Source organism: Coturnix japonica, chromosome 3 (assembly GCF_001577835.2).
Source record: "Coturnix japonica isolate 7356 chromosome 3, Coturnix japonica 2.1, whole genome shotgun sequence".
Classification (NCBI taxonomy): domain Eukaryota; kingdom Metazoa; phylum Chordata; class Aves; order Galliformes; family Phasianidae; genus Coturnix; species Coturnix japonica.
This window is the reverse complement of record NC_029518.1, coordinates 80,527,433-80,539,793: the sequence shown is the minus strand read 5'-3', so window position 1 is coordinate 80,539,793 and position 12,361 is coordinate 80,527,433. Positions and strand designations below refer to the sequence as shown.

Sequence of the window (12,361 nt, the reverse complement as noted above, 5' to 3'; positions counted from 1 at the left end):
CAGCTGTGATACAAGAATTAAAGCAGGGCAGAAATGTAGTTTCACAACTGTCAACCGAAGCATCCAGGGAAGGAATAAACAAGACGATTCTTCAAGGGCACCTAGCTTTTTCAAATCAAGATTTAAGGAGGTATATTTGCATTCATTAGCGTATTCAGACACTCAAAGCTTTCAAGCAGCAGTAGCTGATGCATTAAAATCATACCTTGGGAGCACTACTCTTAATAAACAGCAAGTGCAGCTATGAAAATATAAAGGAAACACAACTGCCTGTAAACAAATAATGCCACTGTCCCTTTATTTAGTCAAAGCTCAGATGGAAAGTACGAACACGTGACATATAACCCAATCATTCATGAACGCTGCTTTTCCTCACATGGCAAGCAGGCAAGCACATTGATTAAGACAACGAGCATTCAGATGCATCAGACACACTGCATCTGGCAGGGGGCCATCGGGAGGAATTTCTGCATGAAAGACATTCAAAACTGCATTGTTTGGGGGATTCTGCAGGGGGAGGGGGAGGCTACAAGTGAGTGTCTTAAAGCGACATGAGCTCAAGTGTTAAAAAAAAAACCTCTTTTTTAAGACGATTGTATGTTAGAGTTATTGCTAGCACAAGTGTTCCATGAAAAGCTTTCAAAGCAATTTCTGCAGAGCATTTTGAACAGAGATGATGAGCTCCTCACACTGAGACCTGGCTATTTGTTTGTTTTTTCCTAAAAGCTATTACTGATAGCCAGGAAAATACAAAAGCAATGTATCGCTATTCTGTTTTATTTATAACACAGTAAGCTAATGGGAAAGTTTCAGATGAATGTTAAAGCAACCCCATGAGCCACCTGAAAACTGTCTAAGTGGTTTGGACAGAGGGACGGACATCCTGCAGCACGTGGAATTTTGTGAATAAAAGCCTTAAGAAACTGCCTACTCATGTCATCTACATAAGCGTCATCTTAAATTTAAAGCAATTGTGTGGCATCCTATGCTACAGGATATCAAAGCTTTGTCCTTTTAAGGTAATTGCTTTACATCTGCTGCTTTTCTGTTCCATTACCTTACCCACCGGTGGACAACAGGTTGCCCACGAGACAGCAGTGTGCCCTGGTAGCCAAGAATGCCAGTGGGATCCTGGGGTGCACTACAAGGAGCGTGGCCAGCAGCTCAAGGGAGGTGATCCTTTCCCTCTATTGTGCCCTGTTCAGGCCTCACCTGGAGGACTAGATCCAGTGCTGGGCTTCCCGGTATAAAAAAAGATGGATCTCCAAGAGAGAGTCCAGCAGAGGGCCATAAAGATGGTAACAGGCCTGGAGCATCTATCTTATGAGGAAAGGCTGAGCAACTTGAGTCTGTTCAATCTTGAGAAAAGAAGACTGAGAGGCCATCTTATTAATGTTTATAAATATCTTAAGTGGCCGTGTCCCTTTGACTCTCACAATCTCTTTTCAGCAGTCTGTGGGGACAGGACAAAGGGAAACAGCCATAAACTGGAGCATAGGAAGTTCCATGTGAACACACAAAGGAATTTCTTCACTGTGAGGGTGATGGAGCACAGGAACAGGCTGCCTAGGGGACTGTGGATTCTCCTTCCCTGGAGATATTCAAGACTCACCAGGACACCTACCTATGCAACCTGCTGTAGGGGGTCTGCTTTGCAAGGTGTTTGGGTTCAATGATCTCTGGATGTCTCTTCCAGTCACTACAATTCTGTGATTCTATGAAACTCAAATGCTTTTTCCATACATCACAATGCTCTCAGAACCTCTTTCTTATTTTATCCAAATTTTCTTTTATCTGTACCTGAGTACCTCCTTGCATGTCCCTCATTAGTTCTCTGCAGTCTTTTAGAGAAGCGATGACCAAAACTTCAGCTGTGTTTTTCAGAGACAAGAGCTATACTTACTTCATATGGCAAATGAGCAAGATTAATCATTGTTAAAAAATGCCCTAGACTTTGTCTCTGGTTTTAAATAAGTAGCAAACATTAAACAGGAGCCTCAAACCATGTACATCTGAGCCCAAATTCACTTCCTTCAGTTGTAGCGATTACTTTACCAGCCTGAAATTCTGTAGGCTGTGGCGCAGTGTCACTGATCCCAGCACTGTGCTGTCCCTGTCTGGAAAAAACAAAGGCCGTGAACTGCAGCAAGACATTAATACCGTAGCTTGGTCCTCCAGAAGAATTATTCAAAAGGATGAGGAGTTATTTACACAGCACAGGCTTCTACCAGAAAAAAGCAGAAAACTTTAAGAGATCTCAGAAGTAACACCAGCGGGTCACTTCTGCCAAGAACCTTTTGACTTTTGCATTCATTGTCGCTGTAGCTAGCAACAACTCTTCAGTGAGTGAGGGGTCTGGAGCACAGGCCTTATGAGAAAAAGCTGAGGGAGCTGGGATTGTTCAGCCTGGAGAAGAGGAGGCTCAGGGGAGACCTTATAGCTCTCTATAACTTCCTGAAGGGGGGTTGTAGTGAGCTGGGGGTTGGCCTCTTCTCTCGTGTAATCAGTGATAGAACTAGAGGGAATGGTTTTAAGCTGCACCAGGGCAGATTCAGGCTGGACATTAGGAAGTATTACTTCTCAGAAAGGGTAGTCAGGCATTGGAATGCACTGCCCAGGGAGGTGGCGGAGTCACTGACCATGGGAGTGTTCAAGAAACGTTTGGATGTGGTGTTGATGGATATGATTTAGCCGGGAAGTATTGGTAACGGTTGGACTAGATGATCTTCTAGGTCTTTTCCAACCTTGGTAATTCTGTGATTCTGTGACTTCTCATCCAGCACCTTCTGAGAAAGGATGCTTTGCTGCCTGCATTAAGTGCTGAGCATAAAACCTTTACTTCCACCCTCAGTTTACAAGGTATAATTTAAAAAATACTAAATCAGAAGTAAAAATAGGGAAAGCAGAGCAAAAGGAGGTAAAAGACTTGAATTATCACACGTAAGCACTAATGGATGTGCACCCACATATCACAGTCACAGTCTCACAGTCTCGTGCGGGTTGGAAGGGACCTTAGAGATCATCGAGTCCAACCCCCGGGATTCGAGCGTCTGTGTAGCAGAGCGGCACTTCTACCACTTGCGCCACAGGGGGGATTAATATATATAAAATTAAGATATGCAGATCTGCATGCAATGCTGTTAGTCCATACACACGTGCCCACGCAGCACAAAGTGACGGAACTGAGCCCAGCCAAGAGCCGCTCATTCCACTTGTCTGATCTGAACGTCCACATTAAGCTGCGAAGTGAAATTTAAGCAACAGCTGTCAGCTAGAGGAATGCAAGCAGCAGAGCATTGGCATAGCACAGCACAGCAGCACAGACAGCTTTCAGCAGGAAGGTGGGAAGCAATGGAGGCTCTGCCTTACTCTCCGAGAAACTTTTTCAACTCTTGGTACCACCACCATCTTCCAAGCAGTACAATCCAGTTGTTTCATGTACTGCTGCTACCTCTGCTAATACACAGTAATTAAGAGGTTGACATTTTTGCATTTGCTGCACACAGGGGAAAAAAAAAAAAAACAACAAACAATATCTACTGACTTTTCACAGAATCACAGAATGACCCGGGTTGGAAGGGACCTCAAGGATCATGTAGTTCCAACCCCCCTGCCTGGCAGGGCCACCAAACATACACCTTTACTAGATCAGGTTGCCCAGGGCCCCGTCCAACCTGGTCTTGAACACCTCCAAGGACGGGGCATCCACAACCTCCCTGGGCAGCCTGTTCCAGGGCCTCACCACTCTCCTAGTGAAGAAGACTTTCCTCTGGAAACAAAATATAAGCACCCACTGTTGTCGGGGAGAAAAGCAAGAAAACCTCATGAGAATGTGAGACAGGCATTAAGGCGAGGATCATAAAGAGAGATTTAATGAGGGGTAATGAGACAGTTCGATGTTCTGTATTTTCCATGGCCAGGAGATGCCAAGCATAAACAGGGAGCTTTAAAGTAGATGAGGCAGGAGGGTAATTAAGGGGCAAAGGACACTTACCTGCAAACACAGCTTCAAAGAGATGTTTAGAAAGATTTCTTTTAGAACAAGTCTTATTCTGCAGTATACTCACACCTAACTTCATAGTTGGAGAAAACAAAGCCCTCAGAAAATAAACTTCAAAAAGCCAAGATTGGTTGAGCAGAGCCCTCGGCTCTCCTAACACTGCAAGCAAGAAGCTGGCTGCCTCAGAGGCAGCAGAGCCAATGCTTCCAAATGCTTCTTGGTTGTGGATGCCCCGTCCTTGGAGGTGTTTAAGACCAGGTTGGACGGGGCCCTGGGCAACCTGATCTAGTAAATGTGTATGTTTGGTGGCCCTGCCAGGCAGGGGGGTTGGAACTACATGATCCTTGAGGTCCCTTCCAACCTGGGTCATTCTGTGATTCTACCTCTGCAGGTCTGTAGTCAGGGTACAGAGCAGCAGTGGGAGCTGCGGTGCTGTTCAGCCTCATTCTGAACAAGTATCACCACACCATTCTGTTGGCCCCTCTCAGCACTCCTGTCTGCCGCAGGAAGCAGACAGCGACACAGCGGCTCCCTGCAGTTTCATCTGGCACCATGAGTGGAGCCTACAGCAGGTTACAAGCGTCCTCAAGGACTACCACTGCTCTCCCAACCAGTCTTACAGCACACGCTGTGTGATAGAGCCCTGATGATATTACGATCAAGGCTAAGGTTGGCTCTGTACACACTAACAGACATCACATTTCCTCTCCATAACAGCTTTGTCAAGATTAGGACAGTTTGCCCAATACTTGCACTGTCTGCATTGAAAGACAAACTGCAAAATAATGAGAACAAGTTTACTGCTTTCCCCACTATCTGCCTCCAGCACAGTGAGCCATACAGACGTGATCCTGCTTTGCACAACTGCAGAGTGGCACAAACAGGCAGCACGCTAACACATGCCTTAAAGCTGCATTATGCACAAGTTGCACAATGCAATAGAATAAAGATAAGCCGCCACACCTGAGGTTACTATCATTTGCTAAAATGAACCCAGTGACTCCAACACAACAATGCTCACTCAACAAGAAGCAGCTGCTGCTGCTCGCCTGCTCCTCCACAGCTCCTAATGCTTCCCTCACCTGAACCACAGCTTGCTGAATTGCTGTGAAAACAGACCGTGCTACAGATACGATCGGGTGAGCGACCAGTGCTTGGGCAGTATCACAGAATCACAGAATTGTAGGGGTTAGAAGGGACCTCTAGAGATCGAGTCCAACCCCCCTGCCAAAGCAGGTTCCCTACACCATGTCACACAGGTAGGCGTCCAGGCGGGTCTTGAATATCTCCAGAGAAGGAGACTCCACCACCTCCCTGGGCAGCCTGTTCCAGTGCTCCGTCACCCGCACTGTAATGAAGTTCTTCTGCACATTCGTGTGGAACTTCCTATGCTGTACTTTCATCCCATTACCCCTAGTCCTGTCCCCACGCACTACTGAAAAGAGACCAGCCTCACCACTATGGCTCCCACACCTCAGGGAGGCATTAGTAGTAGCACTTAGTGAACAGGAGCAGCTGGGGAGGGACCCACCTCACCTGCTATGGATATAGGACCTTACCTGAGAACACAAGGCTTAACTGTACTGTTAGTGGGCACCTCTGTTAAAGGTTCATGAGGAAACCCTCAAGTTAGCGTTGCAGTACTAGCAGTACTCTCTGTTCCATTCTTACTCCTTAGTTTACAACTCATGAGTTTCTTCTCTGCCAGCACAGCCTCAGCCGTGCCAGAGCCACAGGAACACCAGTGTCAGACAGAGGTATATCGTGCACTACAGCTTGCCTTGCTAACCCCTGAGCAGCCAGCACAACACACATAGAACACGAGGTCTCTGGCCACGCACAACAGCGTTTTCCACCGGCACCGAGCACCTGTGAGCACCCGATGGCCGGTGCCGCCTCCAGTCGCAGCTCGTTGAAGCGGCGGCACAAGGTGAGGATGCGGCGGTCGGGCACCCACAGGCCTTCAGAGCCGGACAGCGGCAGGCAGGCGCAGGGCAGCCCCGCGGAGGCCGCGTCCATCAGAGCCCGCAGGGCCCTTCCCCGACCCGCGGTGCGGCCGAGGCCCGTCCCGCCCGCAGCAGCACGAAGGGCTCCAGCCGCCCCTCCAGCACCGACACCGGGGGAAAACGGGGCCGAGTGCGCAGTCCGGAGAGCGCGAAAGAGCGCTTTCCTATGGGGAAAAACACGGTCCGTGAGCCGCGAGGCGGCCGCGATACGGCGATAGGGCGGGGAAACAAAGCCGGGGCAGGACGCGGGGCGGCCATGGCGGGGACTCACCTCGTCGCCCCATTTCAGAACGTCCTTGTGGCGGTCGCGCAGCGCGCGGTAGATGTGGAGGAACTGGAGGATGCCGTGCTTCCGCACGTGCTCCGCGTGCCGCCGCGTCTCCTCCCAGCTCAGCGGCGAGCCCTGCGACAGCAGCCCCATGCCGGCTGCGGGGAACCGCACGGATCGGGAGCGAGCCGAGCCGAGCCGCAGCACACGGTCAGAGCGATCTGCGCTCCGTCCCAGCCCGGCAACGCACGTGACGGCGGCGGCACGTCAGGACGTGACTCAGCACTTTGCGCCCACGGCCCCGCCCCGCCGCTGCCATCGGTACTGCGACCCGCGGGGAGCGCTGTACGGCGGGGATGGGGGCGAAGGCCTAGTCCGACACAGGGCGCTCCCTCTTGCTGCACAAAGGCCGGAATGAAGCTTATGATATTCGTTCTGACACGTTTGTTATTGTAACCACCTGGCTGCAGCAAGCCGGGCTCTTGGGTCCTCTTGGGATAAAGAAATAGATGCGTTTCAGGTTTAGAAGGAGTAGTTTATTCTGCTTGAGCCCTGCTTTTTATTCTACTTACACAGCTATTTCTTGGTAGGCCTTTGGGGAAAGCATGGCTGGCATGCAGTAGGATTGCATAGTTAAGGGCTTGAAGACTAGTAAGACTTGTAAATAGATAATAGATAATAGTCTTGTGCAGGTTGGAAGGGACCTTAGAGATCATCGATGCTGAGGGAGTTGGGTTTGTTCAGCCTAGAGAAGAGAAGGTTGCGGGGTGACCTCATTGCAGCCTTTCAATACCTGAAGGGAACTTACTCCCAGGAGGGGAGTAAACTCTTCGAAAGGGCTGACAATAGCAGGACATGGGGAAATGGATTTAAGTTGAAGGAGGGAAGATTTAGGTTGGATGTTAGGGAGAAGTTCTTCACTAGGAGAGTGGTTAGGCCCTGGAACAGGCTGCCCAGGGAGGTTGTGGATGCCCCGTCCTTGGAGGTGTTCAAGACCAGGTTGGACAGGGCTCTGGGCAACCTGATCTAGTAAATGTGTATGTTTGGTGGCCCTGCCAGGCAGGGGGGTTGGAACTACATGATCCTTGAGGTCCCTTCCAACCCGGGTCATTCTGTGATTCTGTGAGTCCAACCCCCGGGATTCGAGCCTCCTGTGTAGCAGAGCGGCACTTCTACCACTTGCGCCACAGGGGGGATTCTAACTCGGGCCCCGGTGTTTGCAGAGCAGCACTCATACCACTGCGCCACCGGATAAATAGTGGTAAACCTACTAATGGGTGAATTGCATTATTAGTTATTCCTTTAACTGAAAGATTATTGAGACAAAAACTGCCTGATTGTCTTTCTTTCAGGATTTGAAGTCCTTCAAGGTTAGGACAGGCCCGTAACACATTAAAACAACAAACCTAAAGAGCCTTAGCGGAAAGGAGAAAATAGTAAAGTATAAACCAATGGAATGCACCCAGCCAATATGAAATAGCTCTGCCTGTGGTCTCTTTCCTGCTCTTGGGGTCCTGGTTATGGAGCAAATGTTATTATATCAGGGCAAACTCCAGTTGTTATCATATGAATACAGGTGACTGCTCTGCTACACAGGGGGCTTGAATCCCAGGGGTTGGACTCGATGATCTCTAAGGTCCCTTCCAACCCACACGAGACTATGATACTATGATGATGATATGACCCTGCCTGGGTTATGTAGGATTTATGCTCGCTGTTCATGTGGCTGGTGGAGTGCTGTGTTGCTGAGAGAGGTTTCTGAAAGATTTGGATATATATTATCATCTCAGAGTGCCCTGAGTGTTCTGCTGTAATTACACACAGTACTGTACATTTCCAGCAACATACACAAAGATTTCCAAACTAAGTTCAGCTTTACGATAATGCAAGTTGCTTTTCCTATGTAGAGAACTGTGCATAGAGGAGTGTAAGCTATTCTAAGGCTGACAAGCATCACGTGCAGAAGTATTCGCTTATGCTTCACATAAGACTTCAGGATGCACAAGTATTGTGTAATATCTGCATGTGTTCGTAATGTTGCGTAATTGTTTCTGCTGCGTTTAATGTGATGTATAATTGCTTCCAATACACTTCATATCGAAAAGAAAGAAGCTTTTCCAAACATACATGCAGGGCTTTGGTTGGTAAGTACCAATATTCGCAGCCCTGGGATGTGACTTGCTCCAGACAGTCCTATGTGATCTTACTGATCCATGCCTTGAAAGCCATTAGAAAAGCATTCCAAAACCATCTACGTTCTACTAGAACTTCTACTAGATGAAGATCAGTAGAGATCTTGAAGGGTTTTCAAGCTGAAATCGTTAATGAAAAAGGCCTGTGTATTTTTAAGTTGGAGATGGTAGGATTGTAGGAAGAGAATACATGGCATGGTACCTGCAATAGCGAGCAGCTGGCCTAACGTTTCTATGTTCCTGTCTTACTGGAAACTCCCAAGTGTACAACCCACTTCATCTTTTGAGTATCTGTTAAGCTGTTAAAATTAGCTGCCACTAGATCTAAATAAAGTAGCTTGGAGCTTTGAGAATATGCTCGTGGTAAGACGTTAGAGACTCAGGGTTGAAACCAGGCATAGAACCGTAGAATCACAGAATGGTTTGGGTTGAAAGGGGCTTTAAAGATCATCTAGTTCCAACACTGCAGTGGGCAGGGACATTTTCCACTAGAGCAGGTTGCTCAAAGCCCTGTTCTGCAGAAAGCTTTGTTTTACCAGCTGTCACTAGAAGTAACGCATAAAAAGTAGATGTCTTGTGGTGAGGCTGTTATTACAGGGAATAAAGAAAGGTTTGTTTTTCTTAATGAATCATCGGGTAACATTTTTGGAGTAGCATTGTTCCAAGTGATTATCGAGTTGTCATTTCTGAATGTTGTGTTATTCTGTGAATACAATGAAGAATTCATCTGGAACAGCCCCCTTCCAGCATTTTAGAGTAGTGTGTTCAGTAGAAAAAATAATAATTGTATTTTTTGATCCAGGTCTGTAAATTATGGTGTGCACCTGTACCCAGCAAAAGACAGACTTCCTTCTGATCCTCTCCACATGCCAAGTTGTTTTCTTTGACATGTCATATAATTTACAATGAATATCAGAAGCAGTAAAATCCCTTTTTAAGCATAAGAAATGAGGAACAACAGAGGCATGACCAGAAACAAGGAGTGTGTGCAAAGTCCTTCCAAGAGCTTTGCTGACAGCACACTTTTCCAAAGGACTGATTTCAGACGTGCAGCTTAACAAAGCAACTTGATTATTTGGGTTCTTCCCATTGGTAGGACTAGCTGCCTGTGCTCTTTTCTTGCAGTCAAAGAGGGCACACTAAAAAGTCTTAATTCCACAATCAGCTTCTGAAAACAACTCATAAAGCTGAGTGGGGAATCTCATAACTTTTTATAAATATCTAAAGTGTGGGAATCAAATCGATGGGGGTAGAACTCTTCCAGACCCTACAATCCTTTGATTCTGTAACACGTCATACCTGGATTTTAACACCATATTTCAGCCTTAAATATTTTTCAGACCAGGAAAGGAAAGCACAGCCCGTTACTGCTGTGCGAGGAGCCTGAAAGGGAAGAACAGCCATAACGCTGTGCTGTTCTCCCACCTTAGAATGTGCCATGGTGGGCAGCCTGGGTTCAGTCATCCTGCTCTGGGACATTCTGTCCATCAACAACCTGAAGCCACAAGCTTGTCCTGTCCTGGGACAGTTCTGCTTGTCCCCTTGTGGTGAGGTCTCCTTCCCAGGGAAAGCAAATATCTAGGAAATGTACCTAGCATGAATCTCAGTTTCTTTTGCACTGACAGGCATTCAGGTCATGTGCAGCACAAGGTACTGAACAGTCTCACTATTAGATCTGCGAGCTGTAAATATCTCAGACTTCCCAAGACAGGATCTGATTTCTTACCCAATTTGTGCATCTGTTCATTGCCTGGCAGCTCATTTTGTATTGAAGCATTTTCTCCCTTAGTCATTCAATTTTGTTACTGTGGTTTAAATTACAGTTGATTGATTTATGGTAGGAATAGTCAATATTTACAAGATTGCTCATACTGGAAGCCTTTGGCCATGTAACAATGAACCATATGGGTATGATCCCCTGTTTTAAATGGCTGTGCATACAGGTGTTTTGTACCTTTGATAAAGCAGCAGCAGAAACTATGTAACCTTCAGGAAGAAAATGAGATAGCAGAGTAGGATATGATAAGAGCTTTTCAAAACCTTTAGTGAAAGCTTTCCAAGATTCTAAATAAGTCCAAAGTCTCAAAAAAAAAAAAAAAAAAAAAAAAAAGATCTGATTGAAACACTTGATCTCTTTGTCAGTTCAAAGCAGGGATGGCTGCAAAAAGATTATACAACATTTTTCTTCTATTGATTTTTCCCAAAGTATTAAGCCCCGGAGAGTATCTTAATCTAAAGAACTGCATCCAGTTAGAAAGATGGGATCCAGGATGCTTCCTTAGAATACATAGGTCCTCAGCTTTAGGGGCTGCTCCAGTTACCTTATGGTAAGAGGCTAAATTTCTTGTTAAGTATGTTGTGCAATTACTGTGTAAGAAAGAATAGTGGCTGGAATCTGTGTCAGAGGTACTGGGAGCAGCAGGTGGTGAGCTGGACGGTAGCTTGCCAGACATGGTCTGTCATCCAGTTCTCTTCTGTCCCCTCTGTTTGCACTGGCTCAGTTATTTGTGCATCTGTGTAGCTAACTGGAGCTCAGGACTGTTGTGGCATCCCTGTCCTATGCCAGCTTTGCAGGGGAGAGCACCATTCCAAAGAGTGCTCTTGAAAAGGTCAGGACTAATGAGAGACCACTTGGGCAAAGCTGTGTGTCCCCTACCAAACCACTGACGTGAAACTTGAACCTCTTGATGGTGACCTACTGATCTCCTGGTGCAGAAGGTCAATGGAGTGGGTAAATGATGTGTGCTGTGTCCTCACTTTCTCTGACCGATTCCCTCGGGAGGCTTGACAAACCACATTCCCCTTAGCATTCAACTGCTGATACTAAAGTTATGATCATAAAACAATAACAATATGCAAGTAGGTTTTAAAATAGTGCTACCTTTGTATGTTTGTGTTTGCATTAGCAACATTGCATTGTGCAAGGTGCAGTGGTTTTATATTGCAGCTCAGGCTCTGTACTATATAAATATACCTGTCATATGGCATTCATGAAGACTTTCATTTTAAGTGTGAAGAAATGGTTAATGTTTAGCAGGTGAGCTAAGAGTTGGAACCCAAACCAAGCTTTCCATTAGTAAGTCCCTAAAGTCTCCATTGTATTTGAGGTTTATATATAATAAGTGCTTGGATTCTAACCCTTGCTAATACTGCCGGTAACACTGTGTGGTTACCCAGTAGTTTATAACTGTATCTTCTTTAGTCTTGCCCAAATCCCCATTTCTGTGAAAGAATGCATCGGACACAAAGATAAGAGTAGAGGAAATGTAACCCTTGCCCCATATGACCTGTAAAATACTGTAATGTTTTATCACTGGAACTGTACTTTGCACAGTTATGTAAAAAAGACAGCTTCTGCCTGCCAAACACGCTGTGCTCCCATGCTTGGTGGTGCTTACAGCAGGACTCCTGTCTGTTTAGCTTATGGGATTGGCTGTAACCACCTGCTTCTTTCCAGCTGTAGGGCCATATGATCCACTGGTGCTCTTGCTCCAGCAGGAGACGGTAAGGGCACTGCCAAGGCAGCAATGCTGATGTGTTTTGTTCCAACGTATATCCATGCTCAGTGCTAAGGGGCAGAGAAGGCTCCCCTTTGCTATGGATGTGCACAAGTTTTGGTCCCACGGATAATCCCATGAGAAACCTTTGTGCTTTTCAAATTTCTCATGACTCCTGTTCCACCAGCCTACTTCAGTCTTTCTTTTCACAAGAGCTGTGTAATACTGTGGCACTCCACCAAGGAAAAGGCTTAATCCTGAAATATTGCTCACAGTCCCAAGTAGAATCCTGTTTATTACTGGAGGTAACAGAAGGTTACATTTATTAGTGAGCCAGTGCATGTTCCAGACATCTGAAGAATCAACAATGCTTTCAGCTAGGTTACCCAATGCTAGTG

General features: G+C 46.5%; 1 protein-coding gene across 2 annotated transcripts in view; it reads right to left on the bottom strand.

Annotated features, from left to right (window-relative positions):
* GCLC (glutamate-cysteine ligase catalytic subunit) overlaps nt 1-6,527 on the bottom strand; it is a 29,860-nt gene extending 23,333 nt beyond the window's left edge. Inside the window, exon 1 of one of the 2 annotated variants that reach the window (XM_015859244.2) lies at nt 6,278-6,527. In XM_015859244.2, coding sequence (XP_015714730.1) covers nt 6,278-6,427 — 150 coding nt within the window. In that variant the 5' untranslated portion in view covers nt 6,428-6,527. Of the gene's footprint in view, nt 1-5,869; nt 6,035-6,277 lie in introns of those variants that run through there. The other variant, XM_015859245.1, reaches the window with a different exon arrangement.
* Between the last annotated feature and the right edge of the window lie 5,834 nt (nt 6,528-12,361).